The following is a 20,257-nucleotide window of genomic DNA, read 5'->3' as shown; positions in this document are numbered from 1 at the left end:
CCTCAGTGTTAGCTGTTAATAAAGTATCAAAAGATAAAATGCACAAGTCACTTTCAGCAGCTTGTTTTCTTCCATAAATTTGACGTGTTTAATTTCTAATCTTCATGATCTCATTTACTTGTAAAGTTTTCACAACGCAGCCAGTGTGGGTGTGTGGTAATTATAAGCAGTGTTCGAGAACATATTTTTAGCAATTAATGCAGATTATTAGGAAACAAGCTCATGAAGCTCAGCAAAGACAAACACTAAGTCCCATGCCTTCCGTTGTGACTAACTCTGAGATGCTGCCACTTACCATGGGAAAATAAATTCTTGACTTCTGTTTTCCAAACTACTGTTTATTTTGGCCATGAAGCATATTTGCTACCTGACATAAAATAAGGAGAAAGTATAAAAGGGAAAAAAGGAGAATGCTGTTTCTTTAATCAAGAGGAGGGAGGGATCTGGAAAACAAAAATATATTGTGCTAAAGACCAATGACATATGATTTCTCTAAAGGGGATGTTTCTTTCATGGACCTTCTGGATATTCTGCTTCAAGGGAAGTACACCAACATTATTGTTCTTTTCACAAAACTTTCCACAGAAATTAGAATTATATCAAGACAGCACAATTGCCATTCTTGAAAAAATGTCACTGAAGGTCTTGCCAAGACCTCTGGTTTTGTTTTCTTGTTTAGTACCACCACTTTTCTTTGCTAATTCCCTAAGGAAACAAGGTTTACACAACTGTATGGGCTTCTTGCTGCCTCAGCTTCCCTTCTCCAAGCCCTTTAGTAAGCTTATAACTGGCTGGCCCATTTCAACCAAATTCAGATAAGGGAGTGAAATCTCCATTGTTGTGTCCAAGCCTCAGGAGTCAGAAGCAGTTTCCAGCTCCCAGGTCCATACATCCATACATGCCATGCAACCTCATCCACTCCCATTTTATGTTAGCAAGGACAGAAGAAATCACTGGTTCAGACACTTTTTTCTGTCAAGTCCATGACTACAGAGTTTATTTTTATTACAGCCTTTTATTTAGTAATGGCAAAGTTAATTCATTCTGGCTTTTCTGCTTTTCAGATCATGGTTTTTTACATTCCAGGCTAAAAATAAACACCATTTTAAAATAAAATTAAAAAAAAAAGCCCTTAAAGCCCTTAGTACACTTTACCACAGAGCTCCTAGGGTTATTATTTCACCACACCACTGTGAGCCAGTAGGTAACTCTCATGCTATGTAGTTTTTTCTAGAATCCAGTCAGAAAACTCTGCAACTTTTGTGTAGACCCCTGGCTGCCTGGGGCGAGCGCAGCCTTCACCCCAGCTGGTGATGCCCACCAGATACCACACCTCCTCATGCCGGCACGACAGCGGGCCTCCTGAATCTCCCTGTGTCACAGGAGAAAGACAGAGCACACGAGGAACACCCTTTGTCAGCATTTCTCTCAAAGAAAATCTTGATTAAAATCATCATGGTTCAGCGCTAACACCAGCATAACTGCCTAGATTTCAATTACTTTCATTTAAGGCTAATTAACAGAATACTGAAGCAGGTTTTCTGTTGTTTTATTTTCTGGTAAATTGACTTCTAAATACTTTTCCAGTCATTGCAGTAGTTTCCACTTCCTATTAAGGCTCAAAACTATTGTGTTTCTTTTGTTGTTTGGTTGTGTTCTTTTTTTTATTTTATTGACTTACACATGATTTCAAACCCAATGAAGACTACATGCACCAGTGAGAAAAACCGGTAAACTTGCCAGTGTTTTCTCTTTTGACCTTGGTTTTACTACACAATCCTCAGTTTTCTTCATGGCTTATCTTGTCTGAGTGACACTCCACCCTGGATAAAACACATCTCTCTTCTTATTCCTAACTGATCTTTCTGAACCATAAGCTTCTTCAGTGTAGCTGTTATGAGTTGTTGAGAAAATACCAAGAGTGTTACTTTTATAAAACAGCATCTCCATGTTCTGATACACTGTATTAGATAAAGAAAGCTTAATTGGCATAGAGAAAAATTACTTCCCAGCTCCAAATATTTTTATTCTTTATTACTCAATACCGACAATAGCAACAGTAACATTTCAACATAAAAATGTTAACTGTTAAATGCTAAAAACAAAAAAGGCTGCATTTGATAGAGAATTTAATCTTACTAATCAGACTATTTTCTTCTTGCATAAATTAACTTAGAATATTTAAATAATGCATGTGCATGAGTTTACACTTGAACAGAGATTTGGCTCACTGAACTCACACTGTTGTGACATTTTAAATTCTGATAATAACAGACCAGTCTGCTCAAGTTACCTTTAGGCTTCTATCCCCCGTGCATTTTAATAGCATTGCTATCACCCTCCCTTCTGGATTGTACACAGTGGATGCTTTAAAATAAGCTTTCATTTACTATATTTTCATATCAAGAAATAAAAATGTCACATAGTAAATCTGCTTTTATTGCAGAATGTTTTGAGATACTGTACTTGCTCTCTTTGAACTGTCAATACTCCAAAGGAATACTGTTTTATTCTCTGAATGGATGAGATATACATAACACACCCTTGTAATCTCTTATCAATGGAATCTATCCCTTACCATTTCAATGCCGCACAAGAAATGGTTTGCATACACCTTGATTTTCGGTGCCTTTGACATGCAAAAAGAAGTGTTAATCAACAGCTCTATCAATGACCCTATCTTTCCAATGACAATTAAAAAATAATTATAGTATTCATATCAACACGCCCTCATAATCTCTTATCAATGGAATCTACTCCTTATGATTTCAACACCGGACAAAAAATGTTTCGTATACACCTTGATTTTCGGTGCCTTCGACATGCAAAAATGACATATAAATCAACAGCTCTGTTGATGACCCTGTCTTTCTAATGACAATTAAAAAATAATTACAGTATTCAGTTATACTTTTGAACAAATGGATGGAATATATGTCTACGTACTATTTCTTTTCATTACCTTACAAGCATCCCTTCCACCTTCATCATAGCCAGCACAGATGACTTTGTCACCTATTCTGCGCTTCCGGTACTTTGCCTGGCATTCCTCTTTTGACATGAGCGGAATGGTAGCCTTTTGAAGAATATCTTGTACACGACCTATGTATTATGTGGTATGAACAGAGAAAAGTTTGCTTTTAGCAACATAAAAGTCAAAATTAAACTCTAGAAAACCCCATACAGTGATATTACAAAGTTAAAGGCCACAGCTTTTAGAGGGTTGTTAGATGTTCATTACATTGATTTTCCCTTTTTTGTGTTAGTAAATAACATGAACTGTCTGCCAGCTTGAAAGTTTTTGTATTGCCGTTTTATGTCTCATGACTGAGCAAGCTTTGATACTCCCTTGTGATTTGCAATGAATCCTCGTATGAGTACGGCTTTTAGAACATTGGCCATTGGAGACTGTCCTCCTACAAACATCATTACTTTGTGTTATTCACAATTGTTTCTTAGTAAGGTGTCCCAATAGGTTTGGAACCTCCCAGCTGCAAAATCTGTGCTGCTCTGTGTCCTAGTATTTTACAGGATGGAGAAGTTTGCACATAGCATAAATAAGAGTATTTGAGAGCAGCATTTTCTTAGAAATTAACAGAGGAAATTAGCCTATACAATATCTGTCTAAATTTGTTAGATTTCACACTGAACTCTAAACTTCAAATGGGAAGGTGTATAAAGAAAAGGACACTGCTTAAATAGGTTTGTACACACACACATAAACATTACGCATACAAAAATATAAATACATGTAAAATCAGACTTTGATAATTAACAGCTATTTGGCCTACCTCCACACAAAATCAGAGGAGTTCAAATCCCATCTACTATTGAAACGCAAAAGTCATTGGCATTGTTTATAATCAACCTTCAGAATCTTAAAAGCAACGTACATCAATCTCCAATTTTTAAAGTCATATGAATACAATCACGTTAAAAAAAAGTTATGTGCAGACTGTAATTCAAAGTCTCAAAGTTCAGTGACAAGTGTGTTGGTTTTTTTCAGCTGAGAGCAGAAAAAGGAGTGTGCATTCCAGATATATACTGGATTTTGCTAGCATATTACCTAGAATCTAAAGAAGAGTATTTAATGGCTGTACAGGATATATTTAAGGTTGCATTCTTAGATATTTCAAACTATTAAATCAAACAATTTGTAAAATCTAATTTATGTGTCACAGCACAGAGTTATTTAATGATAATTTCATACATCATTCATCTATGTTTTATGCTGTCTTAATAGAAGTAGGTTTTACTTAAGAATCATATTAAAGTGCTGGCCAGAGAGCAATAATGGTAGCCAAGAATATAGTAGAAATTTCTTTTCAAAAAGAAGGGGTTTTTTTGTTTGTTTGTTTTTTAAAAAAAAAGTGTTTCTTCTTTTTTAACCACATACATTTTGCAAATACCAGAACTAACTGTTTAAATATTTATCTGTACCTTTTTCTCTTCTGTAACCCCATCCAACTACCCAACAGTCAGTATAAAGTATGTTAGCATCTTCTTTTGATGGCAGGCAAATAGGTAGTTGAAGATCTAAAATATGATTGAAAATATTAGTTTGACCAGCAGAGACAACTGCAACCTACATGACCCCTGATGATAACTTCCATGTTATGCTTAGTGCTTTATACTATATATCCTTCCAGTCATATAAATAAAAGCCACCCATTTCTTTCAAACCCAACAGAATGAGATTCTTCTCAAATCCCAGTAACTGCCTGTTAAAGGAAGCCAGCCCAGGTGTTATGTGCTGCCATACCAATGCCAGCTCTGTGTCATCCTCCGCATTTTCAGAATTCCTCTGAAAAACACTACATACCAGTAAAATTCATAGGCTTATCAAGTTTCATTAAAGCAATGTCGTATCCGGTCTGTGCATATCTATACTGAGGGTGAACAATAATCTCCTCCACTTTGAAGAAGGGCGTATCCTTGTTTATTTCCGATTGCTTTAAAATACCAGCATAAACACGCCAAATGTTGGGATTCTCAAGACTGAGGGGGAAAAGAGAAACAGTCAGTCTGTGGCAAAAGATTTGCACTGATTTAGAGTTTTTGTGCAGGTGTCAAGATCTTCCATTACTCATGATTGTACAGTCAACAGCACTGAGGTCATTCTTTCTATTTTTTATTTTTGTACTCTCTAAACATTTTGTCCACTTCCTACACTTCTTTCTGTTCCTCTCCATACCTATGCTTTTATCCACACATTAGTTTGCTCTGTCCTGTATATTCAGACTCTAATTGCCCCGATCCTTCTTTATCTTCCTTCCCCCTCTGCCTCCTTTTATTTTCTCTTTTTTTCTTCTCCTATTTTTTTTTCTTTTTTTAATTTTTAAGGGTCTAATGCAAGCCCTGGAGTAGTAAAATATATTATTTTGATTCATACAAACACAACAGTTTTTCTAGTAATGAAAACACGTTTGGGAAATTCAAGTAGAGTCTATTCTAATACATTTCTTAGGAAAAGGACATTAGCCATGAAAATAGAGATCAGAGCATGTAATATTGTACCCTATATGAAAAGCTCCAGTTAATCCTTCTGATTTCAACTTTACTTTGAGTAAGTTTAAGGGATATTTCATTGTGATATTCTGCCCTTAAGGCAACCTAGAAGTCTCAGTACAGGCAATGAAGAAGATGCAAAACTTGTCTTAAATAAACTTTCCAATAATTTTAAAGATTTTGGTATATGAATTCAAAAACGTCAGGCTTAATAATTTACAATTAAGAAACTCTATTTTTTTATATTTTGCATGCATATCTTATTTCTTTGCCTTTCTTAATACTGATAATTTCTACACTTGGCAGCAGGTAGAGAATATTTTTCTTATGTAGGGATTTTTAGAGAGTTTAATCATTGGAGGCACACTACTGGCAATACTATTCTAAGAAAAACAGTAATTGGTTAGATACTACACTGTGTGAGTAAAAATGACTGATTTTGGACCATGTTACTGGATCAATATCCTCTCCTATGAAGCATTTTTTCTGTCACCTGTCCCTTTTCTCCCATCAGACCATCACAGCCTTAAACTTTTCATTCTGTAAATGACAAGGTCACCTGCTTTACAGGTGATGAGAGTGTAACAATGACCCATCTGCACAACAATTAAATCATAGTTACATAGTTATTATGACAAATCACAATTTACATTAGAAGCCATTTGACATTAAAAGTAATTTTGTGACTCAAATCTGACGGTAATTTGATTAACAATACAGACTGTATGAGTCAGTGCCAATCAGCAATGTCTTAGGTATTGCCTGTTTTAAATTTTGTTCTTACAGCTGAAATCTACTATTAAAATTAAGATATTAATTAACTGATTAACAGAATTTGAAAAAGAAAACTGTTAAAGGAAAAGCAGAAGAATTGGTATCTCAGTCTCATGTAATGCAGAGAAGGGTAGCTCAGGCACCAGAAGCAGTCTATTTGGACCCTCACAGAGATTTACTTCATGTCCTGGTCAAATAAGCTAACTTGCTGAGTACTGTGCTGCTAAAGGTACCAGATTAGCACCCATTTCTTAAATGCCATGGAGAAATTTCTCAAATAAGTTATTTGAAGTTTATGAACTAGAGTAGCCTAGCAACAGATTTTCCTTAATAGTTGATACGGTACTAGAGTAGAAAAAGAGCTTATATGGCATGAGAATGTCTAAGTTTCTCTATCTGGTGTCTAGTTTAAGGTTTCATCTTCTAGATGTATTAAAATAACTTAACATCAGCAGTACACAGTCTGCAGTTACAGTTAAATTAAAGATATGAGCAGTCTAACTTAAAAGCTCACCTTTGGTGACATTAAAATAGCTTATTTCTTTCTAGTCCTATTTTTTATTTTTCTGAAAGGTAAATCTCAACTTAGCTCACACACAGGATGAAATTTTTTGTTTTATTCCTGTAGGCCTCACCTCATGACACAGTGAGCAGCTGTAAGAATCCACCGGTTGCTGATAATAGAGCCCCCACAGAGGTGTCTCTGACGAGACAACTTCACGTGCAAGCTGACTTGCCACGGCCACTCACCGGGGGAAGAGTCTCTCCCTCCAATGATCCTAATGGTTCGTGCAGAATGCTGCATGCACACTACAGAAATAATTTAAAACTGTGCTTAAAGATAATTCACACTCACCAATAAAAAACGAAGATGACACTACTGCTGATGCCCAAATATGGACCAATCTATTGCTAAGAGGCTGATACATGACACATTCTAATCCCTTCATGATTTATGATCATAAAGTCTGTTAAAACCAAGCTCATGGTGCTACTGTTGGTGTCTACTGTGTGCTGACCTGGACAATTTCACTTTTTCAGAACATTCTTAACTTCACAAGGTGTCCCGTTGGAGAATGCAACCAAATCATTGCAACCAAGTTAAAAACAAAAACAAAACAAACAAACAAACAAATTAAAACATATGAAAAATAAACAAAAAAACCCTCCTGTACTGAAACCAGTTAAGCATTATCTCTTTTACACTGAAAAAGTTTCACTTACCAGTACTGGCTTTTTTTTTACATAGCCTTAGTGAGTATCCAGAGATCCTTCCTGGCCCATGCACTATTTGCACTGGAGATCCATTTGAGGACATTCTTAGGTGACACTGACACTTTCTGCCAATGAATTCATGCAAAGATTCAGTTTGGTCCATTTTTTAGGCGGAACGGATGCATTACCCTCTCACTAAGTCTGGTAATCTTTGACTATTCTGGTAATCTTTGAACATTTAAAAAAATTAGCTCACCTGTCCTCATTGCATGAATCTTGGAGGGGAAAATAGGTAAAAAATTGGCAGCGGATCGTGTCTGTGCAAACTTGCTGACAGGCTCTGTGTCCTTTAGTGTAAGTGACATTGAGTTCATCTCCCAAAAAATTCATATCCATGTAAGTGCGAGAATTGCAGGCTGCAAGATAGAATGCATTCCAAACATTAGAATGTCTATTAATTTGATTAATCCATTTTTTTTTATTGTAATTTATTGTTTACCAGGAAAGGATCTTCTGCAATTTCGGAGACCAAAGCCTGATACAGCATTTTCTCGTGATATAAGTGCCTCTGGTATCCCACTTGTTGATGTCTTCAGAAGGCAAAGATTTCTAAAATGAAATTTTTTCACAACAACTAAATCTGTTCTTACACCCCCAATTTGATTGTTTAGTTACTGGTAAGGAACGATTCTTCTTAAATGTGCTTTTTCTCCCAAGTCTCTATCTGAAAATATGAAAATGAATTCAGCAAGTTCACCCTAAATTAAGGGGGCTTTTACAGTTTTGTGAAATGGTACATGACTGTACTACTAAAGGTCGTACAGTATTTACACATACATGGAAGAAGTGATTTTAGATTATATATGCCATGTTAGCTTTGTTTTCCCCTGAAATTCCCTCAAAAATTTATTCTTCTGCTTAGTGTGGAATGTAGACTTTTAACTGTTCTCACAACTAAATACGAAAGAGTGAAGGTCAATAGAAACATTTTTAAACCTGTAAAATTCATCACTTTTTTTTTTTCAACGAAATAACTCAATACTGCTATGAAACCAGATGACTCTCTTGATAATTTCATAAAATTCAGTTTTAAGTCATTAAAGTAATCTGGATGCTCACTGTCTCTTTGATGTGTACAGCTCTTTTCAGATTAACAGCAGATACGCAGCTGCAATACAAAACCCTTCATCACACTAGAGAACAGATGAAACGCCCACAGAAAACAAAAAAACTTACAAATACAAAAAAAAAGCTGTGCTTTACTGAAAATAACCTTGTAAAAAAATATCCATAAATATATGAAAATAATAATTAAAAATACTGTGTGCTTTAAAAAAAAATCTACTTAGAGAATTGAAGTTAGTTGTCATATTCACCTTTGGGATTCTATTTGCCATTCCCTGGTAAAGAATGTAAAGAACAAGCACTTTGGAAAATATGTACAAATAGTTTGGCAGACAGAGATATCAGGAGTGAAAAAACTTGTAATATTCATTCCTGAAAATTCTTGATCTTCAAAAATGTCCATTTGACAATCTGTATAAAAAAAGAACAAAATATCAAAATTCCAAAGAATTTATTCTGTCATCAGAATATTACGGTTTACAGCTTAACTCTTACCCTTATTCACATTTTCCTTCCTTTGTGACAGATAAAGTGGAAAGAAAACATCACATTTTAACCAATAATTATTTCTCAGTATGAAATCTGAGTATGTAAACTCATGGAGAGGACTTTTGCAGGTATAAGGCTCATAGAGAGAAAAGGAGAAATGACATGTTAGAATATAGATTTGCTAATCTAACGGGGAAGGCTTTAAATCAGGAACAGTGGAAACGCGTACAAACACACAGAAATATTTTTGTCATGGTAATCTAGGCAAAGTCTAAAATTATTAGGGTAATGAGTATATCTAAGAGGATCATGGGAGGTCTAGAAGAAAAATAAAGAGATGAACCTCTTAACACTGTATTAAATTCTATTTGAAAAGTGGGCAGGATAAACATGAGTAATACAATCTGCCCTCTGACATGACCAAAATAACATAACAGAGGCTTGGCGGGATGATTGGTCCAAGCAGACTACAGATAGTTCCAGGAAGCATGTTTAGAAACAGAAGAAAGAGTTGCCATCTCCAAAGATATCCTTGAAGTTCTAGTTAAAATCCCAGTTCAACAATGAAAAGATGAAAAAAAAAAAGGAAGCACCAGCATGGAGGATGTTTCTTGAAACTATCAAGCTGTAAAGACAGTAAAAACAGTGAAATAATCCAAAACCACAGGACTTGGTGGCAGCAGAGAACTTTAGCTGTCAAGAAAGTAGAGCAGCCAGGTTGACACAAGCCAGTGAATTATAGAAACATACTGGGACTATCTTACTACAGAAAGGGAAAAACAGTAAAAGGGAGAGGTAGAGCTTAGTGTGACTCCTGTTAACTTGATAAAATTACCTTAATCACAGTAAGAACAGCCCCCAAAAATCAGGAGGCAGTTAAAAAAAAAGGTCAACTAACTCTGACAATTAGTAGGTAAGATCCTGTGTTAAGGCACAACAGAGTTTAGGAGAATGGATAGTTTCTACAGGAAATTATATTTAAACAGCAAACATGGATACGGAACGTCACTTCAAGGAAGGTATATTGCAAAGGGCAGAAATATAGACAAACCGCTATGGATGTGTAGTAGCTTGCATGTGTAAGGACAAAATCAGAAAGGCAAAAGCACAGAACGAAAGGCCAAATATGAAGTAACAAACCCTTGAAAGAAAAATACATAGTACCATTCAATTAGCATTATGAAAGGAGCTCAGGTTCTGCTCAGCAGAGAAGGAAAGCTAATGACAGAGTACACAGTAAAGGCTAAAGAACTAGTGTTTTTTCCCTCTTCTTCATGAAAAGCAAACCACAGTTAGATTGTCAACAACGTGAGCATTACTGAATAGAGGGAAGAGGGTATGATAGAACAAGAAACAGAGAAATATTATAATACTGATGATTTCAGTGGTCCTGAAATCTAACCAAAGCAATCTCAAAGTTTCTTGATACAATTTAGCTTTTGGTGTTCACAGGGGATTGTCGTGATTCAAAAAGCTTTGGAAGGGGAAACGTCTTTTTGGTTTTTTAAATGATGGCTCTGGAACATATACAACATAGGACTAGTGAGACTAAATACAGTTAGAAAAAAAAAACAAGGACAAATATTCAAATAAACCCATTTCAGATATTTATAACACAACAAGGCAGAAGGTGATACTGAGATTTTATGACTACATTTGGCAAATCTCTGTCTGGACAGGTGTGATCTGTCTTGGATTAGGACAGATGACCTTCTTTTAATCCAATAGTTCTGTTCAGGCTTCTATGAACCTGTGATTTATTCCTTTCTCTCTTCCCTTGCCTTTCTCACAAGACATAGAAAGAAAGGAAATAGGTATTAATAAGATTGACCTTCATATGCTTTCAGAAATTCTGATTTAATTTGGGATAGATCATTACTGCCATATCATCAGTGTCATAAACCATGTCTTTGATAAAGTCTCAAATGGCTTTTCTGGTTTTTTAACCTACAATCATATTATTTGTGCATACGCTACAGCCCCCCAATTCTCAAAGTCTGTGAGAGCAGAATACTGTGATTTTACTTCTAACTGTGAGTACGTGACATCTTAATATATGTTATCTAGGATATCTTAATGCCAGAGTTAGGAAAAAAATCTTCCCTCCGTTCCCTTTTATGCACACAGTAAGTGAATAGCTAAATTGTTTTCTTCTCTTTACAAAACTTTTTTTTATTCTTCACACTTCATTTTTCTATAAGTGTCTTCACTGTTAAGATCTTAACAAACTACTTCTTCAATATTTTCCAAAGATTATTCTTACAGCAGGACAAGCAGAGTCTGAAGAAAATTTATTGATGTAGAAAAAAGATGCAGAATCTACAAAATGTGATTTTTATGAGAAAACTAGATTGTCTGTGAGCTAAAATAAGACTATATGGAAGTAGAACAACATCATCACCATTATGAAGGGAAAATACCACACAGTGAGACAGAGTGTAGGTAGATTTAAACAAAAAAAAATAAAAAAGAATAAAAAAAGAAAAATGTGAAAGTTGTTTCAACTGAAAGAAGTTATGAATACACACTGTTTGATCTTGCACTCTTGAGAGTTTTGCCTGAATAAGGATTGCAGAAACAAGCCCAGACATTGTTTTCATCACAAATTATTGAAAAAGTGCAGAACACATTCCTTCATATTAGCCAGTTGTATTAGAAAGCTACAGGTCCTCATTAAAAAATGTTAAGTGCATACATGATATACAAACAGAATTTAGAAAGCTTTATATTCCTCCTCATCTTTGATAGGATTTTATCTCTTATTTTTGTATCCACAGTACAGAGACAACATACAATTTCATCAAGCTAAGCTTATGAAAGATTTCTTCAGATCTTCAAAGCAGGCAGCTGTTTTTGTGAGACAAATAATAAAATGGAAAAATTAAAAAGATCTGAAATCCCTTTGTGTTTGAGAGCACTGACTATATTTGCAAGAATAAGATTATATTAGAATTATTTCACATAATGAAACATTTATACATGTCAGAGGTAGACTGCACCTCATCATCCATAACTCTTAAAACTAAACTGAATCAGAGATTTTAAATAGTTACCTAATTCAGAAAGCTGGCATGGCTTTAAGGAGAATCCAGATGCAACCTCATCAAGCACCTTTATGCTTGTTGGAGTTCCTACACGGGTATGCTTCAAGAAGCATTTTTTACTGAATGACAAAGAATAAAGAAAGCGGTAAGACAACAGACCATCTTCCTTAGTCTACACCGTTCTCCTGGGCCCGTAATTCCTACCATGGTGCATATTCTGGCCATGGGCCAGAGCAATCTCCAGAACAATTTTCAAATGAGGAACAGAGCTAGCTGAACAATACTTAGTTTGTAAAATTGAGCAGATTAAAAGCTCAAAAGTAGGCCTGATAAAAAGGAAGTAATTTCTCTGTCTGCTCTGATGATATTATTTTCAGAGCAATAGGCAGAACAAGATTTAAGACAGCAATAGTGTTGCACAACTATCAATATAGTTTGCATTTCGACATCTCCAGAGGATTTCAATTTTTTTCAGTACTATGAAATTCAAGTCTGTCTTCCTCACCAGTGGACAAATGAAAGCTAATTTGCTACAGTTGTTTTCCTAAATGTAAGTTTCAAAAAACATCACAAGGATGAAAAGTCAAGGAAACGTTTTTTCCTTGAATAAATTCTCACACCTTAGACTGCTCTGAGATTTACTCTACTACAACACAACACCGTCCTGGGAAAGAGATCAAACTTGTATTTACCGAAAGTTGACACTGTGAAATGTTTCTGAGGCATACGTAAAAAAATGACAATGGTTGTCATTGGTACATCTTTTTTGACACTGTTGATAGCTGTCAACCACAGTGACATCATAAATTTTCCCTTCCATATCCAGTCCTATGTGGACATCTGGGCTGCAAGCTGTGAAAAAAAGAGAGACCAAGTTCTGAAAACATTACTTTCCCCACCTTGCCCCTAAAACTACCCAAAGGACAGCAATTCATATGACATGGCCCTCATAGTCCAAATTCCACATCCCACACTCAGTTTAGTTACATCATACTTCTCATACACTTCTAGGAACAAATTCTAGAAGTGTAGATATAGTACAAAGGCAAGAACTTAGGATTAATACTAAAATATGCTTCCTCGTGTCCAGATTCATAGAGCAGTTTAAAAAGAAATTTTGTCCTCATAAGCAAGAGACATCACTCATCTTGAGTCACAAGATTTTAGTTTACATTTCGTAGAGAGAGAATTGGGACTGTGGGCTTTGAAACAGCTTTCTCCAATGCAGGTTTTGCCCCATGGTCTGTGGGGTCCCTTCACAGAATGTGAGTCAGCCAACCATTGGTGGGGGTTTTAAACATGTATGGATAGATTTTTATTTTAGCAACATTAGTCTGAGGCTACAGTAACTCTAGCAATATCAATTTGTCTATATAGCATGAAGAACAACGTCCCACTGAAACCTGTTTTGCTGGGTCAAATGTCCTCAGAAATATAAATGCAACAGGATGTTGGCAGGAAAGGGCTTTTTAAAGTCCTGACTGCTCTGAAAAGCAAGTGACAAGCCAAAGCAAGCACAACTGATTTGTCAATAGCTGCAATGGAGAACTTGCATGAAGCAAGACCCGCTTAGCCCTGTCATACTGAGGTGTGATAGCAATAAAACTACAGAATTAGCCTGACAGCTGTAAAGCAATGTTTGGCCTCAAAGTTGGGAAGTAAATAAATATATTCTTCCCTATTCTGTTATTCTGCAGTACCATGCTATGCTTAAAGTTGATCTCCTATTAATGACATCTTTATGATGGTACAAATTTAAAATATATTTAAAATAACATATTTAATAGGTTTTAAATATGCCTATTGAAAACTTGCAGGTATGGCATGCTGACACTAAGACTCTGTGTGTAGCACACATACAATAAAAGATGGAACTCTAATAAATTATTACACAGAATCACAAAGGTAGCAACATCACTTTGTGATTATGCAATTCTGCTTTGCTGGGCATCCACCCTACAAAGTTAACAATGCTTTCTGTGAAGAATTTTTTTCCTGATATCCAGCCTAAACCTCCCCTGACACAGCTTGAGGCCATTTCTTCTTGTCCTGCTGCTTGTTACATGGGAGACCGACCTCCAGTTCACTACAACCTCCTTTCAGGTAGTTGCAGAGAGTGCTAAGGTATCCCCTGAGCCTCTTTTTCTCCAGGCTAAACAACCCCAGTTCCCCCAGCCACTCCTCATAAGACTTGTTCTCAAGCCCCTTTACCAGTTTCATTGCCCTTCTTTGGACATATGCTCCTACCTGCCTCTGGCAAACGAAACAGTGACTGCAAGAACATAATTTTCTTGTTATCCCCTCTGAACAGCCTGGATAGATGGAGCTGAAGAGTGAAATCCATGGAAGATTTTGTAAACTGTGTTTGAAAGATATCTGGCAAAGAACATACAAAGTACTGCTTGGCTGCTTTCCTAATTCTATTCCTGTTTCTGAAATGCTAATTATCTAACGTCTGCTACATGATAGAGTGCATAAAATACATACATGTCAATAACCATATCTTACCACTAATTTGGATGTCACACTGTTTTAAGGAATGTCCAGAGATAGCTCCTTCCATATCCACTTTCGGCAGCATTTCTGCATCGCTGTCTTTTAAGTAGCAGGAAAACCTATTTTAAAATGCAGCAATTCACAGCTTTTGCAGTACAACATTGACTTTCATAATTGCTTCTCAGGTGAAATGTAGGCTGTCCAATACTCCCCACCACTAAAGACCAAGAGCAATTTTGAGAAATATAGGTTAGAGTTGCATCTGCTTTATTGGCACTGGTGGCAGATGAGATTATTAGGGGTACATGGGAGCTCCAAGAGGTCTCATTAAAGTGAAAAGCAGAGCAGAGGGTTTGGAGGACAAACTGGGTATAGAGAGGGAGGAGAACCTCACCGTCTCATGATATTGAAGTTTTAATTGTGAAAAAAAATATGCTAAGAAGGGAGAGTGAGTAGAGGGGACCATTAGAGATGCAAAATTGTTCACATTGTCCCTCAACAACAAATTTGTGGCACGGAGGAGAGAGTGCACAGTCAGATCTGTTTCCTTGAAAGGGTTGGTATGTGAGTGTGAAGGACAGGACATTGCCAAATTTAACCTGTTTAATTTAATTAAATACTCTCAGCTCACCAGTTTTAAAGATACATGATGTCATTTTTCATGGCAACCCTGCAGCCTTTCCCGTTGTGCTTATGTTCTGTCAGAACACTACGAGGTTCCTGCAATTACCACAAAAGACCACCAAAAGCCACACAAATGTGAACATTTTACCTTTTTGCAGGATCTTTAGTCCATGTTGCTGGCAAGTAGGTGAAGAGCAGACAGGTAGGATGGTAAGTACACACTACTTGGCAGTAATTGGCACTAGGTGTAAAAACTGTAGTGAGATCTCCTCCTTGGAAGTACGTATTTTCATAGATCTGAGTCACACATTCTGATATAGAATAGCAAAATGTGTAAATTATTAGAGATGAGGGCATGCACAGCTCACCAGGAGAGGGTGAAGCCGCTGTTCCTCTTTGTCATTGACCTTGCTTTTGAGACAGTATTTTGACAGAAGAAAGTGAGTAGCACAGTTCCTCTGAAAGTCTCATCTTTGCTCTCCAGCAGACATAAAACTCTGGGATGTCTCCCCCTGCTCCCTGTCTCGCACCCAATGCTGGAGCAGGGCAGCCTGAGACAAAGCATCAGGATGGGCCACGAGGCAGATCTGCACAGCAGAGAGGGAAAGCAGCTTCTCATGGCAGATCTCATGAGTGGCAGAAGTATCTTCTCAGAGAGACCAGTATAGAGCATTACCAAGAGCAAAACTGGGAGAAGGAAGCGCACAGATCAAAAAGAGTTAGAAAGTTGCATGTGAGGACAGTCTTATTTTGTACAGGGATGCTCTGAGGCCAGAGTCACAGGTGGTGGCCCTGTGCATAGCTTCAATGGCTCCTAGCATTTTATAAACCTTCCACACCACTACACTCCACCTTGAACCCCCTATGACTTGTTTTATGATGAAGAAAATACTGTTACAGTGTCTCAGGAACTGTCCGGAATAAAAATTACCTCAACTATCTCCTCGCATCTGCAGTAATTCATCATCAATCCCATATTGAATTCTGCAGAGAAGTGCAATAAAAGATACCTAAGCAGTAACCTGTTCCCATCTTTCAAAATGAAGGCATTGGTAAGATCTCCATGTTAAAGCACATGAGAGGGCTGGCTTCACACTCTCTTCTAGTATATTGCCCTCCAAAGGGATAGCAAATAGCAAATATGCCAAAAAGTGTTTTTTCTTTGCTAAAAGATAAAGAGAAAATTATGTGTTTTTACAGAATTGGAGGAAACCCAAGTGAAAACAGTTTAGCTGGCTGCTTAATCCATTACCATAGAGCTATCATATTTCATCAAAAGCTATTTAAAATTAAAACAAATGGAACTATTGTGTTTGGTTTTATGTTTTTAAATATTACAAGTCAATTTGCTTTGTTAATATGACTACAAACTATGATTTTGCACATGGGTAAAATATATATTTTGTCCCCCCCCCAAAAAGGTAATTATTACGCATATACACAATATACGCTATTATCTTGTGAAGGTTAATTTCTTCTTAATACAAAATTTGCACTTCACAAACATCCAAATTTTCTGGTATACATGCTTTCAATATCTTTCTCTAAAAATTGATATTTATTATTCTCAGCAGAGTTTCTTCACCCAACTTTATCATTAACAGAAAAGCATTTTCTACCACTTTAGAACACTCTAAGCAAATCCTAAAGTCAGAAGAAAAGAACATTGCAATTATTTTCTATATCAGATGTTTTGGATCTTATTTACCTTCATCTAATACAAGTTAACACACACACAAAAAAAAACGATGTTGTAAAACTGTGCAGCATGGCGAACTGTGCCAGTTCCGAATACTTTAGTTTAATATAAAGATGTTTCCAAAGCCTCAGGAATGTTCCAAGATTTTACTTTTGCTCAGATTTCAATCTGTGTAAACCATTTTTTAAAATAACATTATATTTAGCGAAAATACTTTGTTAAAAAGCTGGGTTACCTAATTGTCCTCCAAGAAACAGTTAATACATTACTGAAAACAAGCCTACGTTAAGTCTAGTTACAATTTATCAGTACAGGGAACTTCAGGGAAACTCAATCCAATTTTCATAGTTTGACTTTTGCCAAGGGAACAAGATAAATCATTAACACAGACTGACATTGAAAACTCTACACGATCACTAATTTTTCAGTGTATCAAGAGAATTCTGAAAACTAACTCATGACAAAACGTTGTGGGACTGGGTGGCTCCTGCCCGATGGCCGTCAGTCCTGCCTCCTACCCCGAGTGCAGTGGCTGGGGAAAAGGTTGAGGCTCCTCTGCAGCTTGCACCAGTATTACTGCAAATTTTAGGGAGCTCTAATTTGTGCTGGGGGGAACCAGGTTAGAGTAAAGTCAGCTTAGAAGCACCCTCCACCAAGCAGCAAAGGGATCCCTTCCTAAGCTGGTGCTGTTGGGTGTAGGACACTGGATATCACACTGATACCACAGACATGAGCTGGACTCAGCCTCAGTCTAATAGCAAAAATTGCCCTTAGCACAGTCCCTTGTGTGCTGGGTGAGGTGGCAGCATGGGGGGCAGTTGGCAGAACAGTGTCAATAAAGCCCCATTAGAAAATTCTGTGCCAGGCAGTAGGGTTTTATGTGAGTTACCCAAACTTAACATAGTGCAACCCAGCAGAATCAAGACAGCTCTCTCAGGATCGGGCTGCAGTTACTATTCATCTGCCCTCCTACAACAGTTGCATTACTCTCGAGTGTCTATCTTAGGGAACACATAATTCACTTACCGCTATAAACAGAAGAAAGTAAGAAAATGAAATGAAAAGTCTGATAGATCCAAATCATTCTAAAAAAAAAAATAATTATTTAAGATATGTTTAATATAGGGTGCATGATTAGTTTTATAAATTACTACAATGTATATCATAGAATCATAGAATGGTTTGAATTGAAAAGGACCTCAGAAATCATCTCGTTCCAATCCCTCTGCCATGGGCAGGGACACCTTCCACTAGGACACATTGTTTCAATATCACCATTTAACACTTGTACTGTTACACCATTAATTTAAAACGACATTGAGAATTACAAATTACAGCTGTGATGTGCAGTCATGATATATATAAAGCAGCATACAAGAGCAACAAAGGTTTTTCCTTTACTTCTAGATGCAAAAAGCTTATAAGCACTTAGAGAGTTTCTGCTTCATTTTACAGAATTTATTCTTGCTTAGAATAGGAGCAATATTCCACCAAAATGTCATTATTATTCCTGACTCTGTCCTGATAATTAGGTGGACACTATTATCAACATAGTAAACAATTGGCTCACGCTTACTGCTTCTGGTGTAATATGAATTTTAAACCTTTTTCTTTTTTTTCAAATGTTACTACTTAAGATGTGAAAGAATAAAATAAAACAACCACACAGCACAATCCATAAATAGATAACATACACCGTCTTGTTGGTACGAAAAACTTTCACTGAACATCAGTTGCAATAACGATTACATACCTGAACATACAGTAGATCTGGATGAATGGATAAGGTTTATGCTCAACTAAAAAAAATAAAAGTCAACAGTTTGTGTTAAATATTACTGTGCCTGCAATGTTAACTTATCTTGAATATTTACTTTGAATGGGTACTCTTTCTGTCAATATTTTTACTGACCTTGGGCCATGTTTTCAGAGAATACAATCATACTGATCACACTGAAATCGATGTCCAGGTTTTACACTAGCTGAGCATCTGCCTCTAGATGACATTTTAAAACAAAAGGCGTATTTGTGGTTGAGAACAAACAGAGTCTCTGCTGCTAGCACAAGAACCTACATAAGCAGGGAATAAGATTCATCTCAGGGGATGGAGTAGGAGGAAAATGCACATGAAATCAGTAAGACTAGCAACACCATAATGAAACCACTATAGCTGAAGACATAATCATCACCTATTTTCTTACTTCTACACCATTTTCTTAAGGCATTCCTTTGGCAAATAGATACCTGTATTCTTCAACTTCGTATTCTGTGCTTTGTTTTCTTTAACATCAGCTCAAGTTCTTATTTCTACTTTTAAACACTCTGCACAAATTATCCTGTCTATATTTTCCAAGCAGTTTTATTGTGGCCCTTTCTACACTGATTTTGTTGTCAGATGCAACTAAGAGCATCTTCAGTTTGCCAGAAGCCAGAAAAAAAACCCACCTGTTTGCAGATATATGAAATGTAAATGCAACAAGACATCAAACTTAACTTATAGCTGATCTGAATGATTTGTTTGGATTCCTATAATTCTTTTTAACATCTGTAACCAAAGCAAAATAAATTTAAAACTAAACAGTTCTTTCAAAAGAAAAAGAAGCGTGTTTCATTTCATAGTGAAATTGCCAAAGGATGAACTCTTCCTTCCTCTCCACTCTTCTTCCTCTTTTCTTTCTTTTAGACTGGATATGCTGGAAAGACATATGCTTTACTCCATAAACCATCTAGATCAAAACATTGCACCCAGCTGTGATCCTTTTGAGTATGACCTTGATTGAAATGACTTCTCCAAGACGTATGAGTCAACAAGGCCTTCAACTCTTCCTTACAGAGCAAGAACTGTCCCAAAGAAAGTCTTCATGCTTTCCCGTGTATCAGCTTATTTTTCCCCGACATGCTTGCAGAAGAGGACTCAAATGTTTTCAGTATAGCAGCTTTCATTTGTATGTGCTGTTTTCTGATTTAAGTATGTAGCAGCGAGAAAGGAGAGTGCTAGAAGGCTATTGCAAAACACGTTGATAGCTTACTCTAGTAACATGAAGTGTTTTGAGACTAAGATACCAGTAGAGCTCTGACCTTCAGCTCAGAAGAGATTTGCTATGGGCCATGGAACGGAGAGTTATCGTGGGAGTACAGCTCTGGGAACGAATACCACACCACCTCCAGCCAACACCACTGAAGCCTTCCTGTGTCACTTAGTCTCTCTTTTCTTATGTATATACTGATAATCTTGTATATCTCTGGAGAAATTATCACCTTTATTTCAAATTGCAGCATTTTC

General features: G+C 36.5%; 1 protein-coding gene across 1 annotated transcript; it reads right to left on the bottom strand.

Moving 5' to 3' along the window:
• Positions 1-1,216: 1,216 nt before the first annotated feature.
• Positions 1,217-18,058, bottom strand: LOC104278421 (coagulation factor XI-like). The gene is made up of 14 exons (XM_009875392.1): positions 18,001-18,058; positions 15,424-15,586; positions 14,664-14,770; positions 12,848-13,007; positions 12,165-12,274; positions 8,874-9,033; positions 7,997-8,106; positions 7,754-7,913; positions 7,507-7,622; positions 6,918-7,092; positions 4,823-4,998; positions 4,441-4,536; positions 2,963-3,102; positions 1,217-1,372 (listed from the first exon to the last, which is right to left on the bottom strand). The coding sequence occupies exons 1-14, from the start codon at positions 18,056-18,058 to the stop codon at positions 1,217-1,219; spliced, it is 1,887 nt and encodes a 628-aa protein (XP_009873694.1).
• Between the last annotated feature and the right edge of the window lie 2,199 nt (positions 18,059-20,257).

Source organism: Apaloderma vittatum, unplaced genomic scaffold (genome assembly GCF_000703405.1).
Source record: "Apaloderma vittatum isolate BGI_N311 unplaced genomic scaffold, ASM70340v1 scaffold288, whole genome shotgun sequence".
Taxonomy (NCBI): Eukaryota; Metazoa; Chordata; class Aves; order Trogoniformes; family Trogonidae; genus Apaloderma; species Apaloderma vittatum.
The sequence above is the reverse complement of the archived record's forward strand: the minus strand, read 5'-3'. Positions and strand labels throughout refer to the sequence as shown.